Source organism: Chroicocephalus ridibundus, chromosome Z, assembly GCF_963924245.1.
Source record: "Chroicocephalus ridibundus chromosome Z, bChrRid1.1, whole genome shotgun sequence".
NCBI classification, from domain to species: Eukaryota; Metazoa; Chordata; class Aves; order Charadriiformes; family Laridae; genus Chroicocephalus; species Chroicocephalus ridibundus.
In genome coordinates, this window is record NC_086316.1 from 229,253 (window position 1) to 242,500 (window position 13,248).

The 13,248-nt window shown below is 47.5% G+C and overlaps 1 protein-coding gene across 1 annotated transcript in view; it reads right to left on the reverse strand.

The window, feature by feature from the left end:
- Nucleotides 1-4,638: 4,638 nt before the first annotated feature.
- Nucleotides 4,639-13,248, reverse strand: part of ZCCHC7 (zinc finger CCHC-type containing 7) — a 115,292-nt gene continuing 106,682 nt past the window's right edge. The window contains exons 9-11 of the mRNA XM_063320896.1: nt 10,914-11,009; nt 5,790-5,907; nt 4,639-5,351 (exon numbers count right to left, since the gene is read on the reverse strand). Of these exons, the coding sequence (XP_063176966.1) occupies nt 4,903-5,351; nt 5,790-5,907; nt 10,914-11,009 (663 nt within the window). The 3' untranslated portion in view covers nt 4,639-4,902. The remainder of the gene's footprint in view (nt 5,352-5,789; nt 5,908-10,913; nt 11,010-13,248) is intronic.

Sequence of the window (13,248 nt, forward strand, 5' to 3'; positions counted from 1 at the left end):
CTGATGTGCTGTGGAGATGTATACCTCAAATCACAGTATCCCTTCCTTCCTCAACCTTGCTGTGTAGTGGCTGCAACAAATTATAGACCGAATACTCTCTTCTCCCCTCTTCACTCCTGGGACAACTGCCCCCATTATCAAACAAGACTCTGACCTTTTGATCCATCCATCTTGTCTCCTCCACAGAGCCTGGGCTGAGCTACGGCCCTTTATTTATTCACGCAATGTAGGTTTCCTCATGCTGCTTCACCAGTGCACGTCAACTGTGACCTGAGACACCATCCTCTCCTGGGATAAGCATGTTTTTCAGTCCAAGGCATCTCTGGAGTAAAGACTGACAGTTCCTTCAAGGAAGGGGGAAAAAAGCAGGTGGGAGGAATGACAGGCTGAAGAACGTTTTGGTTTAATAGGATAAAATGGAGCTTGATGAAAGTAAGAGTCTGCAAGTCACCTGGTCCAGAACAGGATTTTAATGCAGTGCTTTCCTTTAACTAGTGCCTAATCTGGTGATATTTTTCGCTGATGGAATACCCATCTCCCCTTTTTGCCATTTTCCTTATCCTGTCCTTCTCATCTAATGCAAAAACATCTGCAACTGTATTATTTTCACACTAATGTCTGTAAAATTCATCAGCTGCTAGACAGAGCCCGTACTGGTAGTGCTGGGAGTCACTGGTAGCCAGACGCAACCTGTTTTGTTTCAAGTGGCAGAAGAAAGAGCCCTGGGAGTGGAGCCCACCGCATGGGCCAACAGACCAGACCCTTGGTTGTGCTTCTCCAGCAGGGAAGCGGAGACGATTTCCAGACCGGTCCATATGGAGTGTAATGATCTGGAGGGAGAAAGTTCACTAACAGGGCTGGAAACGTGTCTGCAAACGAGGGTCCTGCTGCAGCCCTGGTGGCTGGCAAGGGACAAATCCTTGTCTCGTGGCACCTTGCTCCCAGGTGTTAGACGGCTCCAGCATCCACCTGAGGGAAGGTCGTGAAGCTGGAGCGGGGTATGCAGGTCGTGAGATGTGGGGCACTGAGTTTCAGGCACTACCCCATCTGGGGAGCAATTGCTGTGTGGGCAGTCCCACGCAGCTGGTGGGATGTAAGAGCCTCGGTTCTCCTGCTCTGGGTTCCAGCAGTGCCTGGCCACGCGCCTGCTGGACCCCGCTCTGCCCGAGAGCGGCTCAGGGCACGGCTGCTGGCGGCAGGACCAGGATGTGGAGACACCCGTGAAGGAGGGAGCTCAGCGGTCCGTACACTCACCGGCTCAATCCACCACCCCGTCATCTCTGGCAGATGTTTGTCCAGCTCTTCCCTGAAACCCGCCAGCACGCCCTCCTCAGACAACCCACTGCACTCCACTGTCATCTTTACCATTTTATGGTCTTTTTTCTCAGTGTCTCAGCTACATCTTTCTTTCTCTTCTTTAAGTGTGTGCTTTGTTGTCCTACCCACCCCCATATGAAGAACAGCCATTTTCCTTCACACCTTATTTACCCATCTGATTTTCTCTAGAAAAAACCATGCCATTCTTTCCTTGCTCGCTGCATCACCTAGAACCTCCGATTCTCCCCTGCATTCTCTGGTGGGCCCTGTAGAGCAGCTTCACTCTGTCTTGATCTGCAAAGCCTGACGTGAGTCAGTATTTGAGCTGCTCTTACCTGCCGTGGCCTAAGTGGACTTGTGGCTAATGCTCCCGTCTGTGTATGTTGCTGTAGTACCCTGTTTCTTTTACCACAGCTTTGCTGCCTCATGTTCAGCGTGGAGCTGCACCGTGACACTGCTCCCCACTCAGGTCCTGGCCGTTGCCTGCAAGGCTGCGAGAAGGAGTTCCTCCACCTGGCTCCCACCTGCTTCCCAATGTTGCTGGTTTATCTTCTTCTCTTCCCATGGTCCTAAATACCCCACTTTCTTTGTGCTTTTACTCATGGTCTTGCAACCACAAGCAACAGACATCTATCAGAGCAAACGCCAGGTTAGATATCTGCAGGATGGGGCAGCTGCAGTACTCAGGGGGAAAGATGGAGACGTTTCCGCCACAAAGGTATCACCTGGTGCTGGCAACAGCCACTGCCAGTGACAGCAAAGGCCACAATCTACAGCCAGCACATAACTGGTTTTGAAAAATTCCGCAGACGAGTCCAAGGTAAAGTGTTGTTGGCTGAAGCCACTGAGCATCAGACTCGGGAACGCTGGCTGGCTTAACTCCTGCCAGCCGCCAGGCACCGTAGCTTCAGACGGGCAGTGAGGAAAAACTTTGACTCGCTCACATCTGACCTTCATTCGACATTGCACGCGGGCAATGTAAAGGCATCTGCAGCTCTTACGCTCAGGGGCTGCGCCGCCACCCGAGCAGGTCTATCCACCTTCCTACAGCAGCCTCACTAGCACAGCAATGCGAATATTGATAGAATTTATTGTGTTGAGTGATTTCAGCATATATAATTTTCCCACTACCGATGTCACCTCTCACATTGGCCAGGCTGCTAAATAATGCATCATCATGTAAAGCTATTGCATAATCCCTGGAGGAGGGTAAATCACACTTTTTATTTCCTTGCAGGTTCCTTTGAAAATGCAGACGAGAATGGCGAAACGAGGGCAGTTACAGGCAGAGAAGGTCTTCGTGGGGAACCTCTCCAGCACATGCTACCCCACTGGCCGTCAGAATAATGCTCAGCTGGCCTTGATGTCCAAGAGCAACTCTCATTTCTTTTATGGCACACCACATGGCACCCATAAAACACCTCACAAACAGACGGAGGGCTCAGAGCGATCTCTTGTTAGATGCTATTGCAGTTCACAGTTTTCTCCTTGGCCTCTGGGACGTTGCTGAAAGCACAGCTCCTTCGGTTTTGGGGCAGTGAAGAAGAAAACTACCTGCTCTTGATGCTTTTCAGTAAAGGAGAGGCATGCAGGATCTTAAAACTCTCCAGGGCATGGACCAGTCCTTACCACACTATCGTACAGTGGAGAGAATGGTGAGGCCACAATTTCACTGAGTCATTTTTATCTCAAAGAACTTTGCTGGCCACATGACCAAACCGATGCATCAGAAAAGTTGGAGTTGATCTCAGCACTTCATCTCCTTACCCCTCCTTCCCTGTCTACCAGTCCGCACGCCGGTTCAGCTCAAGGCTACTGGAGACTCTTATTCAAATAGAACCAGGTGTTGATAAATAAAAAGGGATGTAAAACAAAAAGGGATGTAAAACACAGCACATGGGAAACGATGAGTTTCAATGTTAGGGGCGAGTCTTTTCAGGAGCAGAATTTATTTATAACGTTTTTTCATTAGGGCTAAAAGTGATTTATTTTCAATATCATCAATAACTTTTCAATCAAGTAATCAATGAAGTTAAGCAAAAGTAAATTTCAGTCGTCAACAAGGGCACGCTTAAGCAAAACTGGGCATCAGGTTCCCAAGTACTGCGTAGGCGTAGCTCTACTCCAAACACCTCTGAGATGAGGTGACGCGGCCACTAAAATACCAGTGTTCTCACCGGTGACTTTGCCAAACAAAAAGGTGATGAATTTAGGGAGCACCAGCGTGGGGTACTACTGGCAGAATGACAGTCCTGATTTTTTTCGGGTGTACCCACTTCCCCTCCTCAGATACCCTTGCATTAGCACGGGTTACAAATACTTTCTAATTTTAAAGCACAACCGTAGCCAAAGCCCCGTTTGTTAGTAAGATTTAAGAGAGGAGATGTACCTTTATGAGATCGTGCTGTTCGTTACCATCCATTGCTCAGCAAAAGGGGTGGTAAAGTATAGAGTAGGTCATGAATGAGTAGAGTATATATAACTTCCTTTTCAAAACCAGAAAATCTCTTGCCAGAGGTGATGTAGTTTCAGCTCAGGAAAGAGAAGCAGACAGTGTTTTTAATTATGCTTGGTAACGCAAGAAAATGTAGAACAAACCTACTTTTTTATATCCCACATGTAAAATTTTATTTAGGTTGTTCCTTTGATGAAGCATTTATTCTTACAGAGCTTTTAACGACACACTTGTTTAATTCCAGTGTACAAAAATAACTGTCTTTAAAAAAAATATTAAATTGTAGCACAGTAGGTCTGGAATCAAGTACATTTTTCATACTCTGCTATCTTTTCTCCAGAATCAAATTCCACATCAAGGGGAACAAGGACATATTTAATTTGAGATGTAAACTGTGCTCCATTTCTCAGCTGCTTTCTCCTGCTGCGCTGACAAGTCGGCCAGGGCAGAGAATGGGCTCACGCAGAGCTTGCCTGCGCTCGGCACCCGAACCGTGGCTTTGATCGTGATGGACCCACGACACCATGTTGGAGCACGAGGCGGGAGACTGGCATGACCCAAAGGGCAAGGCAACAACTTCGCAGCACCTTCCAGGAGGGACAGAAGAGAAGAAGTGCCCAGGTGCACTCTGGAGAGGACCGAGTGGCCGCGGGGAACGCGCTCTACATCCACATCCCCGGTCTCTATCTCGACTCCTCCTAATGTGAGCGTCTCTCCAGCATCAGCTCCAAAGGCGCTGTGCTCCCAAGCAGCAGAGCCTGCTCTGAAAGGCAGAGCAACATCTCACCGGCGAAGAAACAAAACCTACCAAACCCAGCATGGCCCCCTTGCCCCCACCCCCCACCCCCCAAGCAAAGAAAATAACGTCACAGTACAGCCTGCTCCGGGACTGCTGAAAAGTACAGCCACTCCAGGCACAAGCACTGCATCCCGCCATCGAGTGGACTGTTCACGACGGGCCGAGCACTCCCTTTTGTGAACGGAGACGGACGCTGGATGCGTGACTGGTGCCTGGACATGCCCACTGGGGTCAGGGACGGACGCGAATTCAGTGTGCTACAGAGGGACAGAAATAAACAGAATGCAGAGCCGGAGCCAGTAAATGCCAGTGCCACCCATCTACTTCCTCGTCACAAGGATTTCTGTTTGGACTTCTTCCTCCTCTGTTTTATGAGGAATAAATTCTCAGCGAGATCAGGACTAGCGTCTTTCTGCTTTTTCCATTTCTTCTTCCTTTTGACACCTTCCAGAGGCTCCTGCACATATGCCGTCTTGCTGCCTGAGAACGCCTGGAAAATGGACTTGTGACGGATTTTGCTGCCCTTATAAGCCTGCCTTTTACACCCTCTGGGGAAGTCCTCTTCCAGATTGTGTCTGATTTGAAAATCACTTCTGTGTTTCTCTTCTCTGGATTTCTCTGCCCGGGACAACTTTATCTTTTTGTGACACATGCCATGTTTGTTATGTTTCCCATGTTCTTTCCAAGGCTTGCTCTTTTTCTTACGGCTGTGCCCCCCATGTTTTTCTTCCTGCCGTGGTGTCTCTGACTGTTCTGGCAGAAGGCCGGCTTCCTGCAGTTCTGTAAAACAGAGCAGTTTATCTCAACACCCATGCAGAAAACCTAAAACCTAGAGCCCGAGCCATCACATCTTTCCTATGTATATATGAAGACAGTTAGAAAAAAATCTATGATAGATTTTTTCCTTTTTTTCTTTTCTGTCAACAGATTAGAATCTTAAATTTAATCCTCTTCCTGCTAGTTTATAGCATTTTTAATGTCAGTGGGTTTTCTGGAATTAAAACACCTGACAATGCCCACCTAGTGGCTTTGACACAATAAATTTCCATGACAGACACAGACGAATAAAGTCACAAATCTTTCACTACCATTAGACTACCTGTTCAAACACCTGTAGCTTTTCCCAACACATTAAAATAATCCCACAATATTTCTAGTGCAGAAGAAAGTATTTCAAAGAACTGAGAGGCAGGAAGGGTCTCCCAAAATATACTGTACCTGCAGCCTTTCTTTGTAATCTGCTTGCTCTTTTCTTGATATCGTGTTCATCATCGTAGTAGTAGATGAATGGAGAAGTAGGGAACATGCTCCCATGCATCCGCTTTTCTGAGCACTCCTGCAAAACACATTTCAAGTCACTAGATGTGTCTGAGTTGCGATTTTCCTGGAAGGGCAATGGGTTAGATTCTGCAGGTGCTGGTCTGTACCTGTGGAGGATGTGGCCAGTAACTCTTTAAACGCTGATACTTTTATTACCATCCAATAAGCTTTCCTGTGCACGCAGAAAAACACGTACTACATAAGCCAAGCTGCAGTCCTCTTGCAGCAAAGGGAAGGACCCCCGTGTCTTCCCGCAATGACTACACATCTGTAGCGCTGATGGCAGAGGGCCAGAAGCAGGTCAGCACGGCGTAAACAGCAGGCAGACGGGTCTGGGAACGGGGCTGCCCTGCCCGACCCCGCGCTTTCCCCGCTCTCGCTGCTCCCTCCGGTCGCCCAGCGCAGCCACACGCCCGCTCTCCTCAAAAGACAAGTAATGCTAGGAGGGGCAGGGGAGCTTTTTTAACCCGGGTCATTTGGGGTGAAAGTCTGTGCAGAAACATGGCAGACCCTGAGGGAAGGAGCGAGCGATGAGGAGCCAGCGGCAGCATCCTCCCCACACAGCCCATCTGCAGCCCCAGTCGCGAGTCCAACTGTGTGCAACGTTCTCACACATACAAGAGAAAAGCAAACCCTGCAGGAGACTCTGCCGCGGAGGCACGCTGGGTCTGCAGGGAGGAGGAGGAGAGCCCAAACAGCTGGCTGTGGCGAGGACGGGGCTGGCTCTTGCATCACATATACGTCAGCCTATTTCCCGAACACTTGATTCAGGAATGTGAATTTTTTCACAGGTGTACACAACGTTTTGGCAATGTCTTGCAAACCAGGCTAACTGGGATGCTTCCTATGATTCTATCTTTTTTTTTCCAGATACGATGTGATACGAACTGATGCTTTCTTCTCCTTGTAAATTGCTTGTTAACTGCTGTGCTTTGCAGTATCGTCTTTCTGCTTCTGGGACACTGCCCAGACCTAATGAACTCTGGGCCTTGCTGTCTTCAAGAAACTGTCAGGAGCTTTTGCTCACCCTGATGTCTCCACCAAAAGCTATGCAGCTTTCCTTCCTGCATTTGCCATTTCTACCGCTCAGTGCCAGCTCTAGCACCCCCTTTCCCCATGTGTCCTCTGCCTCCTCTCCTCTCTTTTTTAAAGGCAGAGTACATAAAAGATGCATTTCAGATGTAACTCATATTTCTCAGCTTGTATTTGCCCTTTGGTTGGCTGAAATTAAATGAAGAATCAGGTTATTCTTTGTGGCATCCCCCAAAAGGGTACCATTAGGTTGCGTGACGTCTGCCTCGTCTCCGCATGCACAGAGGAGTGTGGACGAGCAACGCTGGAGCCTACCCAAGCCTGAGGGCTCAGCCTTACCCCCTGCAAAATCAGGCTGATAGGGACCCTAGAGGGTGCACACAAGGCCATCCGTCGGCTGAGGCCACCCTCAGAAGCTATTCATCTGAGATAGGCATATCCTGGAAGATGGACTGGATTTCACGCCAAATACCTTCAACAGCCAGCTATCGCCACACAAAGAAACCTCCTCTCTCACCTTTCCTGGGTCCTGCATATACCTCCCTCAGATTCAAGAGGAGAGAAAAACAAAACAGAGAAATGACACTTCAAATACCTGTGTTTCACATGAGTGAAACCTGAGAGTGGCCTTTAGGCACAAAGCTGCCTGCCTATCTGGAATAAATGAAAGAAAATATTATCCCTAAACATTGCCAAAGAAGTTACTGAATGCAACACAGATTGGCTTTACGCAGGCGTATGCAAAGACCCGTTCATCCTTCTGTGATACCTGTGAAACGCACTGATTGAGATCCCACATCAAATCTAGGGCTCCGCAGGCATGTGCCCATTCACGATTTTTCTTTTGTTAATATGCTGACAGAGAAGCCTTAGTGAATGAAATGTACATGCCACCCAAATTGCCACTCCTCTTTTCCTTGTTATCTCCACTGCATTGATAAACCAGCTCGGCGACGCCAACGTGCACTTGGCTATATCCACCCCTCTGAAGAAAGCGGCCTCTGCTGCTCCGCCGTGTCTACTGTTCAACACTCTGGGGAGAGTCTTCAGCGCTGGAGGAACCATACAGAGGAGGGAAAGCAGAGCCTGCCACCACCCTGCAGGAGGAATTCCCTGTGATTGCCACGTGGGGACGTGAACACAAGGCACATCTGCAGATACGGGCGCGTTCCTTATCCCCGCTGCCTGGAGAACTTGCTGCAGCCGCAGTAATGCAGTGGGCTGTCCCTCATTTACTTGCCCTCCCTCTTAACTTTCCTATGGGGATGCCCCTTAAAATGAGTACGTCTTTGTTGTGGACCACAAGGCACAATGTTTTGGACGTGTGGATTGCTATGAAACGAACAATAATGTGAAGTCTACTAAACTAAATAAGATTTCTCGTCCTTATTAAATCCTTAGTTTGCATAAAAGCATGACTGTCTTAATAAACAATACAGCAAATTCAGGAAACGTAACTGCCAGGTGTTGGCACCTCTGACCTTTGTGTCTTAACTATTTCCATTTCTACAAACATCAAGAAGTGATCTGCAATGACCTCCTTACTGGAACTGCACAGTTAACCCTGGGATTTAGCAAATTTTTCATTCTTGCCTCTGTTGTTGGGAAGGGTCTCTTCTAGCAAAGGAAAGGAATTTCTGATGTTCCTAACCTAGGTTAAATGGTAACACGAAAGGAAATGGACTGCACTGATTATGGCACATCTACATATAACTAACCCCAGCCTTTTCTTCTTGGTCGGTTTGCTGACCTCAAAAAAGCAACAGAGCAGGGTTCCTGAGGTACAGAAGTAGAAAAACGTTACGAGACGCTTGTCATCATGAGGATTTTTTACCTGCTTAAAAATATTTACATTTGAAAAAACTCTACCAAAAGCCCCCCTTTTTTCCCCCTTAAGTTACAGGAGATCTTTCAGGCTGTGGCAGAGCCGCTCACCGCAAGAACTCAGTCACTGATCACGACCTCAGTTTTCTTGGCCAGGGAGAGCTGCCCGTCGCAGATGCTTTTACTGCCTGCCCAGCTGGGCCGCTGTGAAGATGCAGGTGCCAGCTGCCAGTGCAATTTCCTCCACTGTTCTTGGATGGAAGGTTTAGTGGTTTGAGGGCACACACTGAGCTATCATTACATAATCCAATGCGTGTCCTGAACATTTTCCTGTGTGCATATAGAAAGATCTGGTATTTTTGCCCTTCTGTGCTGTTATTGACAGTCATTGCTCAGGTTATTTCTGCTCATCGCAAGCTAGTAAGAATACTGTCCCATCCTCTTTAATTTGGTAGCCATAAAGTGCTGTCCTCGAGTCACTTTACTCCCTTACTGATTTTATATAGTTTCTATCCATTTTCTATCCAAGTAATTACTACCAGTTCCTCCCACACATTTACTAATTATTTTTACAGCAGCCTTATTTGTATCCATTTATGGCTCTGTCTCCTTTGAACACCATTTTTTGACAGTTTAGTAAAATGTTCCTTATCGGTTGCCAGCAATCAGTCTCACTTCTTCAATCCTGTCACTTCAGTTTTTATTGTTTATGCTTATTTTGGTGTTTATATTACTGTCAGGGGTTTGATTCCAGTTTTCTTCAGCTGGATCAGTTTCAGTGCCACTTTCACAGCTTCTGTCAACTCCACAGCAGGCGGAACAAGCCAGTCTCCACGCCTGTATGGGATGGTCTCACACTGCCGCTGCTGGTGTAGCTGCGTCTTGAGCGGGTGTCCTGCAGGCAAAGCCGAGGACCGGGACTGGGTGCCGCGGCGGAGGCACTGCCGGTAGTGCTGCCGCGCCAGGGCTGACTCCGGGCCGCTGGCAGACGCTCCTCTCTTACCGAGCCTCTGCCTGCCCCTGCCAGCCTGCCTGCACAGGCACAGCGTGTCCCGGACCTGCGCGGTGGCCTCAATGCCACCCTTCAGGAGGAAAATCTTCACTTGTCTCCAGGACAGCCTGGTGTTAAAAATCTTCCGCTTACCTTACCATGAGAAGATCTCAGCAAACCTGCCCTACCTGTCCCACTGTTCCCCACAGGGATTAACTCTTTAGCTGAAAACAGCAACAAGCTTTTAAGAGTACACCTTCAGTAGCTGGAATCGATGCACAGAGCGTGCAGGAGAGAAGGAAGGAAATCGCTGGGAATTTTCTATCTCTAAGCTGTAGGAAACTATAAACTTAACCCACCCAACACGTGAGTAACATTCATTTTCTAGAATACTTGTGGCTCCTGGACTTACTCCATAAAACAAAAGAGCTAACATTCGTTTCGTGTTGATATTTGCAGGTAGAGAGCTGTATTTGTCGTGACAGGGTGTCACGATAAAGGTGAGGAACAACAGCAAGGAGTCCTAAAAGATGCAGCACATCTCCAGTTTTCACTGAAGCCAGTTTTACTGAAGTTCATGATGCCCTCCTTCACCAGGCTGTGTAACTTACAGAAGGATGATGTCAAACTTAATGCAGATGTTGAATTAAGCTAAGAAAGTACAAATAAGGATCATCAAAAGCAGGCAAAACCAGAAAATTCTTAAAATAGGCATACAAATTGTTGGACTGATTTTGGTGAAAAACCTTACATGATACTGAACATGGCAGTAAGGCACTAATATTTCATCCTATGATCCACAGGAAAACAAAAAGAAAAAAAAAAAAGAAAAAAAGCTATGTTCAGCAATTGTCTGTTTTCCAATCAGTATTCTCTTTCCCAGGCAGTCTCATTTTGATTTAGTGTTTAAAAAAGAAATGAATAAATCTGCCAAAGAGAGACAGTAACTTTTCTTTTCCTCCATATCTTTAAATTAGATGGGCGAGATCGCTTTATACATTGGCCTCCACTGATTGCAGCAATGCTGCAAAGTCACAAATATTTCATTAGAGCGGCCCTTTGTAAAGCACCAGCTTGGCTCCTCCAGCTCCTTCCTCCAACCACACACTGTGTCAGAGATGAATTTCTACCCCAAGGGTATCCTCAACACCAAGGCAGAGGCTGCTGAGACTTACATATCCGAAGTGTCCTTTGCGGGAACAGTTGTAGCAGTACACTAAAGCAGAGCGCTCAGGGTGAGAACTGGCTGCCTTGATTGGTCCTGGCTTTGTCTGAAAGATGGAAACAGGCAAGAATTAGGTCTGGCAGTATTCTGAATGCGGAATTAAAAATAAATTAAAATTACATAAATACAATTTTATTATGCTTAAATCAATACATTCCTGCTTGCTGTTGGAATATTAAGTTTGAAAAAGAAGCAAGTGGCTCATATTACTGTAATTTTGCAGAGCAAGGTTCGTCCTGAGCATCACAAATGAGGTGGGAAGAGGCATCCCCAGCATCTATTCCACCTAGCCATGTTATTTCAGCTCTGAATACAAGAAAATAGGCTGCTGATTTATCTCTCTCCCCTCCTCCTTGTCTCCCAGCCCCCTCCCCCTCTCACAGATGCCCCACCATCCCCCGGGACGGAAAGGGCCATCAGATATTGCATCCACCAGCTGGAGCGGCACGTTTGTGTACTGCTGAACTAGTTTCGCTCAAAGCAATATGGCCAAGATGTGCCAGAGATGCGGATCCTTCAACCGCTGCACCCCCTGCCTGTGCCTGGAGCAGGAGACCCTGCCCCTTGGTCCCGCGAGGGGACGGCTCAGCTCCCGGGGCAGACAGGGCCACACGGCCTGTAGCTGCTCCAGGGCTTCCGTAGGCAAGGGAAGGCTCAGCACACTCCATCGAGTTCAGGGGAAGTGGCAGCTCTTCTTTCCCCTGTTTAGCACCACTGGTGGAACAGGTGAACACACTGTCTGCTCCTTTACTTGTCACAGGCGCCAGCACGTTCCCCGCTGGAGAAGTGGCTGCCACGGAGCCGGTGCCTGGCAAGAGCTGGCACCAGCACTAACGAGGGGTCCGTGAATTACAGTGAAAAAGCAGCGGGGCAAAAGAGCAGCCTCATCGCTTTCGACATTGCCTGCACTCCCTTCTCTCTGGTGCTGATGGAGTGCAGAAAGTGGCCTGCACGTCAAAGAAATTAGTAATACTTGGTAAAGCTCATTACAGGAATTGCTTTTTTCTTTCAATCTGCATCACCACGCTCTTCTGCGAGAGCCACTCTGTTCTCCTGCACGGCCTCCCGAAGAGTGACAGCACTGCTTGTAAAATAGGCAGAAACAACAGATATCTTCCAATGCCATTTTTTATGAATCTGATCACACTTGCAGGGTCACCTTATTTTGAACCTCTTCAGCCTCGGGTTTAAATGTGTGTTTCAGATTCACGTTCCTCGGTTCACATTCACTCACCAGAAGGAGGCTAGAGGAAGACTAAGAAGAGTGACACATCCAACAGTGATTTGTGACAAAAGGCGGGGAAACAGGGAAAGGAGAAAAAACACCACCTATAAAGTAATTTGTATATTTCTCATCCATGTCTTACAGCAAGAGCTCTCCAGCTAACAGTAGTGTATAAATGACTTGCTAAGCGGCTTAGTTTTTCAGGTATTCTTTTATCATAAATACATAGACCAGGCAAAGGAAAAAAAAAACCAAAACCCAAATGCAAACATTTCTATAATGCCCTTGAGGAAAAACGTGTTGGTTTAATTTACTGGATCAATCACCTGTATTCTAGTTAGCTTTCAGTATGAGGAGTGGCCCCAGAAATCACCTCGGCTTTGGACAGGGCTCCTAAAAAGCAGAAATAAATCCTTCGAGTGACACCTTCATCTGCCTTCCCACCACGTAGACTTTTAGTCATATTAAATCTGTTTTCAAAGCCGATGTCCACTGAAGCCCACACTGGGACGCTGCCACAAAACCCCAACAGGTTCCTTCAGTGGGTCCCTGTCTGCAGGAGAGCTCTGCGACAGGAACACTAGAACAGTTTAGCTGGCTGTCAAAAACAGAAACAACGCCATTACTTACTCCTTGGCTTTCTGCCAGGGAGGCCTCAAAATGAGCCATAGCGTCCCTCTGAAATTACACGATTACACTATTTGGTCTTTGCAAGGTGCTGTTACAAAGAACATGCATTATTCCAGAGGCACGATCCTTTACATTCCAAGGCATCTGCTGGAACGCCTGCCGAAGAGTCTGACACCTTCATCTGCCAAATGGTCATCCTCCAACCTAAATAATGATGATTTTCGTCATCATTCGTGTTCTTACAGTGAAACTCTAGTAAAATCTGCACTGAGTCCAGAACACTATTACTTTTTACAAAAAAGATAATTAAGATCTTGCGCTGTTTTGAACTGGGCTTTTGAAAACAAATGCCAGCTGTATGGACGTTGACAGGAAATGGAGGACGCTCAGCAGGCCGCTGCAGTGACTTACAGGGCTACATGAGTGAGTG